This window comes from Pteropus medius, unplaced genomic scaffold (assembly GCF_902729225.1).
Source record: "Pteropus medius unplaced genomic scaffold, Ma_sr-lr_union100, whole genome shotgun sequence".
In the NCBI taxonomy this organism is placed as follows: Eukaryota; Metazoa; Chordata; class Mammalia; order Chiroptera; family Pteropodidae; genus Pteropus; species Pteropus medius.
The window spans coordinates 25,671,812-25,690,162 of NW_024351730.1; the positions used below are offsets into that span (position 1 = coordinate 25,671,812).

Consider the following 18,351-nt stretch of genomic DNA (forward strand, 5'->3'; position numbering starts at 1 on the left):
ATATCTGTTTCACAATGTGGTTTTAAAGATTAAAAAATATTTTAAATGGTAGCAGCTACTGTCGTTACTGTTTCGGTTGGAGTTTTTGAGTCTGTTAAATATCTTTATGACTCTTTCTTTCTCGCTGGATCTTTTATTTTTCTGTAGTAATGTTTTCAGTATATTCAGTTAGTAGTTTATATAGATCCTGACTCAGAGTATACAAAATCATGTCATCTTATTCATTCTTTTCAACAAATACTGTAGTGATTAAGACATGGGCTCCAGATCAGACTACTTGGAGTTTTATTAGAGATATGCTTTTTCTTAATGAAAAATAAATTAATCTTTTGGAATACTGCTTAAATATTATAGTATAATAATGGGTTTTAGATTAATACTGTCTGCTTCAAATTCTGGTTCCGGATTACAACTGCGCCACCTTGCTCTCTGAGCCTCAGTTTTCCCCCATGTTCCCTATATGTAAAATGAAGTTAATAATGATACATACTTTCTTAAAGCTAGGAAGTGGTAGATAAGATGACATAATAACTATTAAACAGACATCTACTTTTGGTTGAAATGGAGTAACAGGGACCAGATTTACCCTCCCACCTAAAGCAATCAGCATTACCTTGATATCAAAACCAGACAAAGAAAATGACAATCCAATGTCATTCATGAACATAGATGTTAAAATTATAAACTGAATTTTAGCAAATAGAATACAGTAATATATAAAAAGGATAGCATCATGACCAAGTAGGGTTTATCCTAGGAATGCAAGGTTACTTTCACATTTAACAGCCAATCATTATAATTTACCATATTAACAAACTAAATCAAAAGCCATATGATCACATCAGTAGATATAGAGAATGCATTTGACAGAATCCAGCATTCATTTCTAATTAAAAATTTTCAGCACACTAGGGATAGAAGTTGATGTCCTCAACCTGATAACAGGCATCTAAGAAAAACCAACAGCTGACATCATACTTAGTGATGAAAAACTGAATGCTTTCCTTCTAAGATCAAGAACAAGTTAAGGATATCCACTCTCACCACTTCTGTTCATCATTGATCTAGGGATTCTATGTAGTATAATAAGACAAAAAAAAAGGCATCCTGATTAAAAAGGAAGAAATAAAACTATCACTATTCACTGGTGACATGATCTAGCTACTAGAAAAGAAAGAGTTAAGTAAGGTTGTAGGATACAAGATCAATATATAAAAATCAATTTTGCTTCTATATAACATCCACAATTAGAAATTTAAAAATTCTAATTAAATTTATTGGGGCGACATTGGTTAATAAAATATATAGGTTTCAAGTGTATAATTTAATAATACGTCATATATGTATTGTATTGTGTATTCACCATCCAAAGTTAAATTTCCTTCCATCACCATATATTTGACCCCCTTTACCTTTATCTACCTCCTCGCTTCCCTTTGGTAGCCGCTAAACTGTTGTCCATGTCCATGAGTCTGTTTGTCATGTTTGCTTGTTGCTTTCAGTTTTATATCTCACATACGAGTGAAATCATTTGGCTCTTAACTTTTTCTGACTCTTATTTCGCTTAGCATAATTATCTCAAGATCTGTCCATGTTCCTGCAAATGGCAGTATTTCATCTTTTCTTATGGCTGACTAATATTCCATTGTACATATGTATGACATCTTTATCTAGTCATCTATTGAAGGGCACTTTGATTGTTTTCATGTCTTGGCCATCGTGAATATTGCTGCAATGAGCATTGGGGTGCATATATCTTTACAGATAAATGTTTTAAAAATTTTTGGGTGGATATCAAAAAGAGAGATTGCTGGGTTATATGGTAATTCTATTCTTAGTTTTTTGAAGAACCTCCATACTATTTTCCATAGTGGCTGTAGCAATTCACATTCCCACCAACAGCGTGTGAGGGTTCCTTTTTCCCTACAACTCTCCAACACTTTTTATTACTTGTCCTGTTGATGATAGTCTTTCTAACAGGTGTGAGATGGTATCTCATTGTAGTTTTGATTTGCATTTCCCCAGCAGCTAGTGCAGTTGAGCATCTTTTCATATGTCTGTTGGCTGTTTGTATGTCTTTTTGGGAGAAGTATCTGTTCAGGTCCTCTGCCCATTTTTAATTGGATTGTTTGTTTTTTTATTGTTGAGTTGCATGAGTTCTTTGTATATTTTAGATATTAGCCCCTTATCAGAGGTGTTGTTTGCAAATATTTTCTCCCATTTGGTTCATTGCCTCTTTGTCTTATTGATAGTTTCTTTTGTAGAAATTAAAATTTAAAAGTGAGTGCTATTTGTAGTAATATTGAAAAATATGAAATATTTAGGAATAATTCTAACAAAAGATGTGAAAGATCCATACACTGAAAACTTCAAAACATAGTTGGGAGAAACAAAGATCTATACAGTTGATGAAATGTAACATATTAATGGATCAATAATCCCAATATTGTTAAGATGTCAGTTGTCCCCAAAGTAATGTATAAACTCATTATAGTCTCAATCAAAATCCCATTAGCTTTTTTGTAGTAATTGACAAGTTGATTTAAAATTCATATGGAAATACAAAGGATCTAGAATAGCCAAAACAACTTTGATAGAGAACAAAGTTGGAAATATACCTGATTTTAGTAATTAAGACAGTGTGGTATTGATGTCAAAAGAGACAACATGATCAATGGGATGGAATAGCAAGTCCAACAGTAACAAAGACAAAACATATGATAACTGATTTAAAACAATGTGGAAAAGCATTTTTAATGGAGAAGTGATAGTCTTTTTAACAAATAGTACTGGAACAATTAGATATCTACATGTAATAAAAGGAACTTTGACCTATACTTCTCACCATATATAATTAACTCAAAATATATCAAAGACCTAAATGTAAAGGCTAAAATTATAATACTTCTGGAAGAAAAACTTGTTAGGGAATGATTTCTTACATATGACACCAAAAACATGATCCACAAAAGAACAAATAGATAAATTGCACTTTATAAAATTAAAAAGCTTTTGTTCTTTAAAAGTGTGAAGAGAATGAAAAGATAAATCACAGACTGGGATAAAATATTTGCAAATCATATATCTAATAAATCCACAATATATAAAGAACTCTCAAAACTCAATAATACAACAACCCAGTTTTAAAAATCAGCAAAAGATTTGACTACACCTCACCAAGGTGTGACAAACACATGGGAAACAGACGACAAACACATTGAAAGATGCTCAACATTATTAGTTGTTAAGTAAATACAAATTAAAATCACAATGAGATATTACTACATATCCATTGGAATGACTAAAATTAATAAGACTGACCATACTAACTGTTGGTGAGGATGTGGAGGGACCAGAATGCTTATATGTTACTATGGGAATATAAAATGATACAACCTCTTTGGCAAACAGTTTGTCAGTTTAAGAAGTTTAAAATCTACTTATATGATCCTATCATTTCACTTTTAGATATTTGCCCAGGAGAAATGAAAACATGTCTTCATAAGACTTGTAAACAAATGCTTATATTAGTTTTATTATTAATAGCCAAAAACTGGAAACATTCCACATGTCCAGTAACAGGTGAATGTATAAACAAACTTTGTCATATCTGCACAATAGAATATGCTTTCGTAATAAAAAGAAACTACTGATACATGCTTTAACATGGATGAATTTTAAAATAATTATGCTGAGTGAAAGAAGCCAGACAAAAAGGAGTGCATACTATATGATTCTATTTATATAAAATTCTGGCAAATGCAAAGTAATTAATAGTGACAGAAGACAGAGCAATACTTGACTTGGGGACACGGGTCGGAAGGAAGGATTACAGAGGAGCACAAGGAATTTTAGGGATGACTGATGTGTTGTTCTGACTGGTGATGGTTTCAACTTAATAAATTGACTCTAAGAATGTGCAGCATACCCTGTGGGACACGATTTAGCAATAAAAAGGAACAAACTGTGGATACAGTCTATAATGTGGATGAACCTCAGAAACATTGTGCTTAGTGAAAGAAACCAGATGCAGAAATCACATACTATATGATACCGTTTATATGAAATATCCAGAAAAGACAAAACTATAAAGACAAAAAGTAGATTAGTGGTTGACTATGGCAGGAACAGGAGGAAACAGGCATTAACAGTGTGCATTAGGGATCATATTGGGGTGTTGAAGACGTTTTAAAACTGATTTTGGTGATGATTGCAACTTGATAAACTTAAAAAATTATTGAATTGTAAGTTAAAAAAGGGTAATTAATATGATATGCAAAATATGCCTTATAAAGTTATTTAAAATGTTAAGAATACCTCAATAAAGTTGTTTAAAAGGTAATAAAAATCTTTTTACAGTTGTATCGAACACAATATAACTATTCCATAGAAATATTTGTTACAATTATCAGATAACAGATTTTTAAAAAGGATTTCAAGGAAAAGTAATATTGCTTCTTTAAAAATTTGAGAGTTCTATGAGTAATGTTATTCTTATATAGTTAGAAATACTGAAGATGTTTCTAGTTGTTGCCACCTGTATAAGAATTGGATTTAGAATGAATGTGCAGACGAAAGGGCACTCACCGACAGCATCAACTGTCCTCATTTTGGATATAAACAGGATATGTAGAGCAGGGTCAACAAACTACAGCCCATGGGCTATAGTGGCCTATTTTTGTGGAGTCTATGAGCTAAGGATGGTCTTTACAACAATAAATGGTTGTAAAAAGAAAAACAAAGAATTTGCTACAGAGATTGTATGTGGCCTATACAGCCTAAAGTATTTAATAAGGTTTGCTGACCCCTAGAAAGATGGTGCCTAGGAGAACGAAATTTATTAATTTTGCGTTTTAATTTGCCTGTATAGGAGAGACTATCTTATTTAGTTAAATCATTCTCATGTCCCTTGTTATGATTCTGCAAAGAATCTGCACTGCCACACTCTTTCATGATCCAGTTCTACTTTTGATGTGATATGAAATTGATCTTGAGTTGTTTAAGCACGTTTTCCTTCTGTATCAATCAGTTGAATGATCTCTCTTAGTTATCTGGCTTGAGGATTCGCATCTTGGGTATGAGAACTCAAAACCACTAGTACTGTTGCCTCTGTATATCAGAACTGTACTAACGCTCTTATAGCAAGCCAGTATCTAACATTTGTCAGCAGTACTTGCAGATAAATTAGTTTCCTTTTTCATCTTTTCTACCATTTGTACCTATAATTTATGTATTCATGAAATTGGTTATGTCTACACGCTATCAGATCAAATACTCATATCAGTGAAAATGTCATTCAGGTGATATGTTGAACATCATGCAGACAGAACAGTTTGTTATTGGAATATTTTATTTTTCAGTCTGTGATAGTGCTATCATGTAGTCATCATTTATTTTCTCTCGGCATAAAGAATAACTTGGTCGGGATAAAAGTAAGTTGCTAAATGATCAGATTTAAGGAAAAGATCTTAAAGCATAAAACTGAAAATAAAGGTTTACAAGGAAGAAGAAACACATTTCTACAACTGGACCCTAACTTTTTTTAAAACAAATATGGCTCTTTCCATGAAATACAAATGAAAATAAGGCAGATTCTCAAAAAATGAAGCAGAGCCATAACATGTACCTTGTCCAGTATATATATTCTAAATAGCAATTTAATTTCAGATAGTTATTAAATGATTTTAAAATGATTTATCTGAGTTTATAATATAGAAAACAATATAATAGTCATAACTCTGCTGCCCAGATACTCTGTTGACATTTTTAAATTTTCAAATTAATATATGCAGTTGGTTAAGTTCAGTTTACAAAAATATGTAAGGAAACACTAAAGCCCTTCTCTCTGCAATTATTTTCTCATGAGACTTTTATTAATAGTTTTATTTTGTTCTTCCAGAAATGTTAAGGCATAAACATAAACACCCTTTAGAAATTCATTTAATTACACAATATTATGCCACATACACTATTCTGTACCTTTCTTTTCCATTTAATATTGCATCCATGTCTGCAAAAATGCAAAGGGATCTGCCATATTCTTTTTCATGGCTGCAAAGTTTATGTGCCATAATCAGTTCCCTTTTGATGGGCATTTTGTTTGTGTCCAGTTTGATGTTATTACAAATGATACTTTAATGACATTCTAATGAATATATATTGCCAATTTTCCAAGTATACCCATAACGTACATTTCTAGAAATAGAATATATGTTCAAATTTTTAACATAAGTATTACCGAATTGCTCTCTATTTATACTGATTTATAATTTATCCGATAGTGGGTTACAATGCTTCACACACTCACCAGCATTAGATATTGTCAAATATCATTTTGTCATTTTGTTAGGTGGTATATTGTGGGTTGTAGTCATTCTGTCATTTTGTTAGGTGGTATATTACTGGTTATAATCATTTTGTCCGTTTGTTAGGTGGTACATTACTCTGTGTGTGTGTGTGTGTGTGTGTGTGTGTGCGCGCGCGCATGTGCACTTTTAGCAGCTTAAAAATTTCAAGATGAATATTACCAATGTTTTCTTCTTCGGGTACAATTTTCCGTTCCACTTCTTAAGATTCTGAGTTTCTTCATCTGTCCTCCCATTCTTGATCCCTTTCTTCTCATATTCCTAGGCCTGACCTGATTATTCACCACTCCCTCTTTTTTCTCTGTGGGGTCCTATGACTCCCTTTACTATGGACCCTGTCTGACTCACTTCTACCATGACATCCTCAGTTTACCAGTGTCTACTAAATGGAATTGACAAGAGCCATGGTCATAGAAGGTTGACTGCTTGTAAAATTGAAATGTTCACAAACAGTGAGGTTGTCTGGCTTCTGATAACTATGAAAAATAAAGCCTTTTCTATCCAATGTTTGGGACTGATTTTTTTCTTACCCGTGATGTATTAGAGATTTTCCCTGTATCCTTTATATTTTAAAAATTATCCTCACTTATTGACTTTTCTTAAACTTTATTCTCCGAGTAGAAAAAATTATTATTAACTCATTTATAATGTAGCCTAAAAAAACAAAACTAGAACAACCAACTTAGTGTGTAAATTCTGTTTGACAAATATTTATTAAGTACTGACTCTGTGCTAGGTACAATGTAATGCAAAAAAGACTAAGAAATTTTTTAAAAATAAAGATACATCTAGTACAGGAGCTACATATGGAAATAAATGGTAGAGAAGTATATGATAAGTGTGATAATAGAAATATACATATGTAAGATATAAGGAAGTTGTTGAAGAGAAGCAATGGTAGATGTCATCATAGCATGGAGTAGGTCAAGGATGGCTTCTAGGAGGAGTTTGAAAATATATATCAGATAAATTAAGGGTCATTTATATTTTAAAATAATAATAATATGTAAGATGATGAATGGACTACTTTATGTCTGTATTAGTTCAGGAGTTTTAAAGGGACCAAATAACAGTGACTTACCCATGATAGAAAGTTATTTTTCTCCCAAATTTGAACTGGTGGGCAGCTCAGGGCTATTCTACTCCATAGGGTTAACCAGGGATCAAAGTTCCTTTCCTTTTGTTTTTTTTTTGCCATCTTCTGGAGTCTTTAATTCTTTGTGGTTGAATCGTGATGATACCATGTCTGACTTGTAGCCAGTGTGAAGGAGGCAACAGGAACTGGAGAGCAAGCAGCTTTCTTTCAAGCACGTGAACCATTGCCGTCATCAGTCCTGCCCCTATCCCATGGTCCAGAGTTAGTCACGTAGCTTAGCTGTGTGCTAAGTAATGCTATGTAGTGTCTAGCTGCATGGCCATGAGCTCAGCTAAAACTTTAATTATTTAAAAGAAGAGGAGACAAAGTTTTACCATAGCTGAGGAGGAGCCAAGAAACCCCCCAAAATAAGAAAATAAAAGAAATTTTTGTGCTTTTGTTTATTGCTCTATCGCCAGTTCCTAGAATAGCGCCTGGCAGATAGTAGTTGATCACTAAATAATTGTCAAATGAATAAATGTACAAATGTATGAATCAACAAAAGCTACTGCCAATTGAAGATCAGTTAGAAATTATTAAAAGACATATGTAATATAAAATAATTCAATGTTTTATTTTTTAAAATTTTCGTATACTAAACTTTAAAATTTGATGTATACTAAACTTTTCAGCAATCCTGTGGAGCAATATTGAAAGTGAAAATTTTAATTACTGGAATTTTACAAAATAAGAGTCAGAATTATCTTGTCCTCTATTCATTATAGGAATGCTTAGTCGGGTACATATTTTAACATTTCACAAGAAAATTAAACGATGTCTAGATTATTATAGCATAAACCTGCCAGAATAAAGACTTTGAAGTAATTTTCAAAGAGTGCCTGTTTAGAATTTTATAACGTACCACAAATCCGTTTATGTTATCTCTGAGGCTCTCAGAACCTGCTTTATTTTTCTCACTGATATATTCCTTGTGTGATTTAAGATACGTGGCCTACAGCCTGCTTTTCCACAACACTTATAGGTGTAATTTTAAGCCAGTTTCATTGTTGATTGGTTTTAACTTATCTTTTATTGAAAGGTAAAAGTTATTTCTAATTTTCTATTAGTATTGACTTTACCATTTTACAGAGGCACACATAATTCTTTTATATTTGTCAAAAACTAAAATATTCTCTGTCATTTCATTTTTGTTAATGTTAACTGCCTTGCATATTTAAAAAACAAACAAACAGATACATTGCAGTTAGGTTTCATTTGCTGAAAGTGGTGGAGATCAAGGGATAAAACTTTTCACTAAGAAAAGAGTTACTGCAAGTGTAAAATATGGCACATTAAAATTTAAAATAGGAAGCATTTGTCAAGAAGAGAGGACATGAACTGTAGTGTAAAGGAAAATTCGGAATGTGCTTATTTGGTGTGTTTAACCTAACATGGTATTTAATACCAGAATAAATTATATGACTCTCATGGCCTATTATATATACTCCTAAAAGAGCCTATAAAATCAGACCCATATTTTTGTATATTTCAAGTAGCAACTAGCTACCTTTTATGTATGAACCTAGTTCAATAGATTCTCACATATGTAAGAAGTCTTATAGCTTTCATGGGAAATAACTTTGATTTTCAAATCAATTCTAACTGAAAAATCTTTGGGGATTAATAAAGTTAAAATTTCAGGATAAAAACATAGGTTTGTGTTATAATACACATTGGACCTTTAAAAGGTTGTAGTGTACCATGAAATCATCTTAGTTTCAGATCTTTTTTTTATAGTTTTGGCCCCTTTATAAGTGCTTTTTTTGTCAGTGCAGCAACTTGGTAGAATTTTCTATACCTTATATAACAGGTGTTTTGGCTTTCAAAAGAATATTTAGTGAGGACCTGCTATATTCCAATCAACTTTTTCTGTTTTAATTTTTCACTTCAAAGTAATTCTTTTCAAGTATACATGTACATACAAGTGAGGTTTTTTAAAAAAGACTTCAGTGAAAAAATTTTCTGAAAAATCATAAAATCAGAAATCTTGATGTTTTACCTTCATTTTATTTTAGAACATTAGGGACTTTTTGGGTTCATAGCACTTTTGAAAAGAAAATCTAAAGAGAAATTAAATTATACTCATAACATTTCAAGTAAGAAAGTAATGAAATATCACACATTTTCTTGGAATTTATTGCTTCACGAAGCCTTACCTCTAGTTAAGCTGTTATTTGTTAATTTCCTCAATGACAGCATATCTTTTCCTCAATTTTTTATTTTGAAAAGTCTTAAATGAATGGAAAAGTTGAAAGAATAGTACAATGACCACTTCTATATTTATCACCTAGATTCACCAATTTTGTTACATTTGCTTAGAAAAACTAGTAAGAGTACTTGGCTTAGAGAAAATATTAGATACTCATTATTTTCTGAACCACTTAAAGTCAAGTTGCAGACATCATAACACTTCACCCCTAAATATTTTCACATACGTAGCCTAAGAATAGGTCATTCTCCTGTATATGCTTTTGAAAGTACCATTTTTAGTATAAATTTTATAATTTATTTATTGCTACTTTTTTCTTTACAATTTATTGATTTTCTCTTTTTCTTTATCCTAGTAACCTGAGGTTTGGTTGTTGATTTTTTGGTTTTCTAAGTTTTGTATGAGATTTGTGAGTTTTCATTATTTTTTTGATAATGAGTTTAACTTGTGAATTTGCCTTGAATTTCTTGTTTTGATATTTAGTATTCTTGTCATTATTTTATAAATACTCTGTCGTGATTTTTATTCATATTTGAAAGAGTTTTAACAATCGAAACCTTTTTGGCCTGTTTAAATTTTTATTATATTCTAGTGTGACTGTCTTATGGTTGAAGAATGCATCCTTTGTAGTTTCTACTTTTTAAAAACTTATTGACATTTTCATTTTGGCCTATAGTGTAAGAATAATATTCTTTTTTCCAAGTGTTTCACGGACACTTGAAAATAATTTGTGTTCTGAGCTTCTAGGTAAAGATAGTAGATTGAATACCACAGTGGTAACTGATTAGAAAATGTCAAATCCTGAATCAGCAATAGAGAAAGCCAAAAAATTACAATCTAAATTTCAGGATCTTTAAAAAGGCTTAGTTAGGTTCTGACTCTAGATACCTCTTGACCGTTAGTGGTATATATGGGGATGGAGCAGGAGCCTTCTGAAATAGGTAGGATTCGCTGAAGACTATGGAAAATTGTTACATACTTCATGGCACTGGGTAACTGTCCTTTACCGTGCCAGCAGTAGGCTGGAAAGATTAAAAGAGAGGGTTTCTAAAGTGGAGGAGATCAGGAGTTGAGAAAATTCAAAACAGGGAGGAGATTAAGTGAATACTGTATATGCTGAGAAATCCATTTTTTCCTCACCCTCACCCTACCCCCACCTCCACCCCCACCCCTCTTCCCTAACTTGGTTCCCAGAACTCTGGCAGCCAGGCCTCACCCTCTAGTCTGGAGTATATTAGATGAGGTTTAGGTCAAGGATAAATGACGACGACGACGACGACTGATGAGGCTTTTGAGCAGCCTAATAATATTTTCTTTCCTATTTGAACATTCAAGGTGGTTTTACCCTCTCTTTTAATCTCTTGTTCATTTCTGATACTTTAATGAGAATTATTCGATATGATTTAGTTGTCTTTGATATTTGATTTCAGGTTCCTCTTTTCCTTTTTCTTCTTCCCTACCTCCCTTTTTCTCTTTTCTTTTTTCTTTTAATAGATCTTTGAAGTTTTTCTTTTTCTCTTTTTTCTTTTCTCCCCTCCCCCCACCCACTCTTTTCTGCAATTCTTTCTCTCCTGTATGCCCACCTACAATTTGGAAAGACATGAAAAATATAATTAAATTTATGGGAAAATTAGTATGAATTAGTGGGAAGTAAATACCACAGAATCGTTTTTTTCAGTGACATGCAACTTAATTTTGATTACTTAGAGTATCTAATCAAAAATTTTTGCTTGGTAAATGCTGCCTGAGTTAATGACAAATCAGTTGTTTATAATAAAAATGTTTTTAACATATATTTGTTCTCTAAAGATATTTAAACGTTTTCCTATAATTTTATTCTATTACTCGTTTATTACATTAAAACTTTTAAAACATATTTGATAGAATTATTACTAATTGCAAATTAGTGCCACCAGTAAGTTCATTATGAAAAACAATCATAGCCCTTTTAAAATCATGTAAATATCCAGATTTCGAAGACTTACAAATAATGGTATTGACAAATCAAATCTAAGCTCATTTTCTACAAAGAAAAAAGAAGGTAAGACAGCTCAGATTTATGTTTGTGCCAGATCATGCCAAGACCTGGTTTAACTAGTGCTTCTTGTCTGGGTTTCAAATATATTTGGATCTTTGACATACTTAATATAAAGGCAGTGTCTTTGATGTGTTTTTTTTTCTTCTTCATGGTCCATTCATAGGCACGTGTCACTATGCTTTGCTTGTGTAATAGTGAATTGTTTTGTGGCAAGAATATTGTCAACCTGGCAGCTGATAAAAGATGAAGTATATTGTAACAAAAATAAACAAGTTCGGGACAAGGGAATAAACATAATAAAATCTTATGTTGAAATCAGAGTCTTTAGTTTTAATTAACATTCTAAAACAGGAAAAGTGAACATGTTGGAGATTATACAAGATGTATATAATATAATACATGGAAATTGAAGATTTATTTTGAAGGAACTAGGTCCATAAGTTGAAAACATAGCAAGCAAGGTTTATTGCTTAAATCAATTAGGTACAAACAATAGTTGGATAAAAGGCAGCATCCCATTGGCTCATGGTTCACTGCCATTTCTCCTTTTCCTCCATTCCTACCAGTTGATGGTTAACTTTTTTGGGTTGCATTATTTTTGGTATACTACAGTGTGCTGTGTCATAGATAAGGGGATTATAAAGAGAGGAAAGTAAACTGTAGAATGTAAAAGTCAAATTCTATACTTGTTCTCATTAAAATTAAAAGGAAGTATATTGGCAATAGATTGTAGCCCTCCAATAATATGGTGCTAAGAAAGGAGAGAAACTAACATTTATCCAGAATCCAATATGTACCAGCATTTTGCTTGATGCTTTATTGTGAAAAATATATAAAAAATATATATTTAACTAGGATGAATAATCCTTGTTGTATTTTAGGTTATATCCTTTGGATAGATTTTTCTAAGTATTCTTACCAGTAAGAATATTAGAATCAAAAATAATTTATTATTTCCAGTGTTCTTACCTATACTGTCATGAAATCGGACGATAATTTCCCAGAACTTGGGGGAATTGAAAGTGTGACTTCCCCTTCTATTAGATATAAATAAGAGCATAAGAAAAACCACATCGTTTGAGAGAAACAGCTAATTTTTCTCTTCAATTCATTGCATTACCTCAACGATGTAGTGATCATTGATCAACAGAATAACAAAGATGAAAAATTAAAATGGCATATTATATAAAAGGAGAGTAAGGTGATATGCTTTTTCTTGTTTGCCAGTCCATTTGTTAATAAGTAGTTGTCAGTATACTGCACACACAGCTTGCTTTTGTTAGCTTTACTTCAAAAACCAGTAATAAGTATGATAGCTTTGTAGAATTCTGTCTTTATCCAAATGCTTGGAGAAGAAATTGAATAGATATGAAAGATAATTCTTTATGACTTTCATTAGTGTTACTTCTAAACAAATAACAATATTCACCAATATAGTATTTACAGTAAATAAGATAGCTATTAGACCCTATTATGAATTATTAAATAAATATAAACAGAAAATTAAGCATTTTCCAAACAACTTTATCATAAGCAGGGATGAAAGCTGCTTGTGTCTAAAAGCACCCTCCTTCTTCCATTTAGGTTTTGGTAGATATTAAATTTGTTAAAGCGATGTAAAGCATAATTCATTCCACACCTTGTCTTTGCATGCATTTTTATATGTTTGGAGACAAATAATGTATTCTAATATCGAAGTTGGCAAACAATAGCTCTATGGTCTGTTTCGTACCTGTGAACTTAGAATGGTCTTTTAAAAAGAAAAGAATATGCAGCAGAAATTATATGTGGCCGTCAAAGCCTAAACTATTTGCTATCTGGTTCTTTACAGAAAAAGTTTATCAACTCTGAAATATAAATACATAATACATAAGCTTGGGAAGTTCCAGTTCCAGGTGAGATGGTATAATCACATGATACCCCATCTCTCCCACAAATACAGCTATTATAAAACCAGACAGAATACATGAAGCGGCTATTTGAAGACTTTGAAAAGTAAATAGTGGCAGGCGAATAAGGAAAGACCAGAATTTGAAGTACCACCAAACTGGCAGTGAGTTTGCCGTTTTTCCCATGTTGTCACATGTCCTGGTCTTAGCATAGCCTGAAACCAGGAAGTAGACATCAGTGCAGGCAGCGGGGAGCTCCAGGAGAAGCCCTCTACTTTAGGCTTGAGAAGTAGAGACCGTGGCTTCTAGCAGTGGCAGTGAGTGCAGAGGAGAATGCAGATATCTAAAACTTCGAGTAGGGGGAGCCTTCCTTTCTGATTGAGGAATCTGTGGTCATAAGAAGGTGGCGCATGCTGCTTTTGCTTTTTTTCCTCTGTTGGACCCTACTACAGAAACAGTTGCACAAAGTAAGTGGCAAAATGAGGTAAATAAAACCCCAGCTTTTGGGCAGAGTGCCAAAACGGAAAGCCTCCGGGAACCAGAAAGTACTGGGGAGATCAAGGAGAGAGGGGAACTTGGGAAAGGAACCTATAAAATAGTATAGGTCTTGGGAGACATGAATGGTAGTATATCTGTAATACTTAGAGTGGAGCTTGACTAAGAGTTAAACCCAATAAACAGTTGCTTAATCAATGATTACTTTCCTAATATTGTATAGGAGACACACAGATTATCTTTCTTTTCTTGGTTTAGACTGTTAGGAGTCATGGAGATTAAGAGTATTGGCTCATTTTTAGAAACCATATGCTAGGCCACTCTTTACTTCATCTTAGAACATTGCACTTGGGATTTTGGCGGTCAGATGTTCTAACAAATGCTTATCCAAAGTAGTAGTCCTATCTGTAGTTTTTGTTTAGAGATGATCAGTCATCTAGAGGTTATCAGTACATTTACAGTGACAGAAGCTAGCCACTTTAGGAAGATCATATGATTGTTTAATAATCATGTATATATACTTTGCTATTTTTGTTTAGTTCTGTCCTTTCTAAAAAAATTAAGTTGAATCCTTTTTCCACATTGTAGCTCTTAGTCCCCCAAAATATTCGAATAGACTTACTTCTGTACTGGCAATTCTCAGTGTGCCCCAGATATCTCTTTTAACTGACACACTTTCCTCAAGAGCCTTTGTTCTCTCTTCCCCTTTCTTTTAACCAGAGAATCCATGAAGATGTAGGCTAATTTTTTTTGTGTGCCTGTGTGCATTTTTCTGGAACAAGGTTTGATAACCTGAAAAACATTTAAGAATCACCGCCTTAGACACGTTCATGACTACAATTTGCCCTGCATACATCTGAATCTCAAAGGGACAAAAATGGTTAAGAACCCCTGTTTTTTAGTTTTCTCATAATGGTAGAAGGTGATTGAAGACAAAAGTTAGGAATTGCATGGAAAGAGGAAAATATGACAGTTCAAACAAAGAAATAGACATAGAGTTCACCTGTATCCAGTGACCCACCACCCTGATATCTTTGGTAAGTCTTCCATGTAGTCGTCTTAAGGTATTATTTCTGACATAATAAAGGATGTTAAGCAGAAGGTAGGATTTATTAAAGCAGTCTTTTCTTGAAAATATCTCTGCTACAGAATGAGGAATAACTATTTCTGCAGTGGATAATCCCTTTAGCTAAACATAGTATTGTGACTAGTATATATTCAAATACACACATGTATGCACACACAAATATGGTGTTTAACATAATTCGATATCCCCTTCAAGGTCGACCAATCCCTGGTTTTGTTTTTTTTTTTTTCCCCTGCTGTACCAAGTTTTATGCTTTGCTGTTGAGAACCTAACAGGTAACATTGTCTTCTCAAAATGGTCATCCTTGCCTTCATAAGACCACAAAACGTTCTTGCATGGGAAAACACTGTTGGAAATGCAGAGTAACTGAGATGTAGGTAGAGAAACTTGCAAATGCTGCTTTCATGAATTATCTTTAGATCAGTATCTGCCCCCCAAAATTCTCATGCATCTATACATTTTGTTTTTGTGCATAGCTAGCTTGTCATCCACAGCCAATTAAGTAGTCAGTTATGCCCATAAAAATATATAACAAAATTGTAAAATATATAATTTTGCACAATATCTGAAAGAAAAAGTAAAATGAAATATTATGGCTATAAAAATTTTAAACTTTAGTGGAAGACATAGTACTCATAGTAAAGATTAGAGGTAATATAATTTTGATAATATAATTTTTAAAATTATGTATTTTAAAACTTAATGAAATCATTAAAGTCAGTCTAATAAAGTTGCAGGGGAAGTAATTATTTTCCATTTCTAAAGCTGTGTTGTTATTTTAGCTTACTGTAGGAATGGCAGTATAAGTTCTCACAAAGTATAAAATAGTTATAACAATCTGGTAAGTTTAGTGTATATAGTATAATAGTATAGATTAATGTATTAAAAAGATATGTTGGACATCTTTTTCTTGTATCTCTTACTATCCCAAAGTTAAGGTAGGTATAGGTCTTTAACAGAAGGTAAAGGAATTTATTAGATGTGTAGTGGTTACTATCATCGATAATAAGGACACTTTGAGGTAAACTGAAGAATTAAGAAGGAAATGAAAGGAGACAGGAACACATGTTGATATCTTGGCTTTTTGTTTTGTTATGTTTTGTTTTTAACATAATAAATATAAGATGCCTTGTTTGCAGTGTACTGCTTACTTCAATGCAAATTAAAGTCTGTAAGGTCTGAGGACTTAGTGAGGTGAACTAAGCATTGCTTGATTTATTCCTTCCCAGAACTCTCACTTATAGATTGACATAAAGTGAAAATTCCTTCAATCATGGCCAGACCTTCTCATTTAGGGTTTGGTTTTGCATTACACGCAAGAGTGTGTTGAATAAATGATGATGAGAATAATTTTTTTCAGGAGGAATTTTTATGCTAACGTGGCACATTTCTCACAATGGTCTCAGAGTCATTGGAAAGTAGGAATCTTGTTTAAACTTGAACTCTCACTGTGTGAATTTTGCCCATTGTGCTGTTTTAAGTTTTATATGGATTTTAAGAAATTGATTCATTTGGCAAAGTGCAAAATTCTCTAAATGTTGGAATGTAATATCTGGTTTTAACTGGTATGTTTAAGAATAACAACATGTTTGAATTTGAATTATAAACGCAAGGACTTTCCAAAGCTGTGAGCTTGGTTTAGGAGTTTTATGAATAAGTCTCATTCATATATATATATTTACTTACTGTAGTTTTTGCTAAATAGCAAGATAATTGTTATTCCATATTTAGTGTGTTAGTATAACATCCTAAAAATGTCTCTGTGTTAGATATGTGTTGTCTGAATGTGTGTAGTCAAGTAGTTTTAGTTTAGATCTAGAAAGCATTAATTTCTAAACATTTTCTTACTTTCCTTTAAAAGTAAATCAACAAATAACTTCAAGAGAAAATATCACTGCTTCCTTCAGGGTAGGGATGAGGTGTGGTGTGGTATATTCTGACCCAGGATATGCTTTGGGGAAATTACTTGGAAATCGAGTGGAACAACTTCAAAATATTTTGCTGTAATATGTTCTGTAAGGCAATTAACTCTTGCCATGTAAAGACATGTAAATGTAGCATTCTAAAAGAAGAGTTATAGAAAGTTTTTCTTTCACAGTAGGGTCTCTTAATAGGTAATTTATTTTAATTAAATATGTGAGAACACTGCCTAGAGTAAATACTGATACAGTTACCAAAATTTTTACTGTCTTCTCACTTTCACATCATTAATGTTATATACCCTTTCTTTTCAGCTAGATATGTCAAGTGACCAGATAGCTGCCAATTTGCAAGCAGTTATCAATGAAGTTTGTAGGCACAGACCGCTGAATTTGGGTAAGTGGTTTGCTGGGTAGACTTCCTGATAGCCCTGTGATACTTTTAAAATATTAAGAAAACAATCAAGTCAATATGCAACTACAATAGCAACAGTATTTCCAGGGATTAAATAAATAAAAGTGAATTCTCTGAAGGGTTCAAATTATCTTATTTACAAGTGTAGTCGTTTAGAGAGACCTCTTTAACGTTAAGGAAATATTTTACTTCTTGAAACCTTTGTAAATTCCCACATTATTTTTACCATTAAATAAAATAAAGTTTGAAAGAAAATTGTAACCATGGTGCCTAAACTTACAATGGCATTAAATAGAAACTATATTTATGAAATAATATTGTGAAGCCAGACCATTCACTTTGTCACTGGCACTACCTTTCTTAATCTTATTTTTTTCCACACATGGGGAGGTGTTACTAACTTAAATCGAAATTGTTAATTTTGTTTGCCAAGTCCTTAGTAAATATACCTTTATTTGATACAAACCTACAGGTTGTTCTTAATACCACAGAATCGTGAAGACTTGCAGTTATCGTTTTCTAATGATTAAAACAATGTTCAAATAATTAACAAGTTATTTCACTGAAATACCTGAATATTCTGGAGACGGTTTGAAAGCTCTGTTTATAGATAGTGATTGAAGAAAACACTTATTTGGTGTTGAAGAAAACACTTCTTACATAAAATTTTTAATACATTGCTCTACTAATGAGGCTAATTATTAGATATATATTTCAACACAAAAGAGTGAAGCTTTATCTTCATATTTACTTTATTCATAGGACTCATATCAATGAAGAATGTTGTATCCAACAATAA

At 32.4% G+C, this 18,351-nt stretch overlaps 1 protein-coding gene across 1 annotated transcript in view; it reads left to right on the forward strand.

Moving 5' to 3' along the window:
- MRPL1 (mitochondrial ribosomal protein L1) overlaps positions 1-18,351 on the forward strand; it is a 57,089-nt gene that overhangs the window by 37,412 nt on the left and 1,326 nt on the right. The window contains exon 8 of the mRNA XM_039845529.1: positions 17,453-17,534. Coding sequence (XP_039701463.1) covers positions 17,453-17,534 — 82 coding nt within the window. The remainder of the gene's footprint in view (positions 1-17,452; positions 17,535-18,351) is intronic.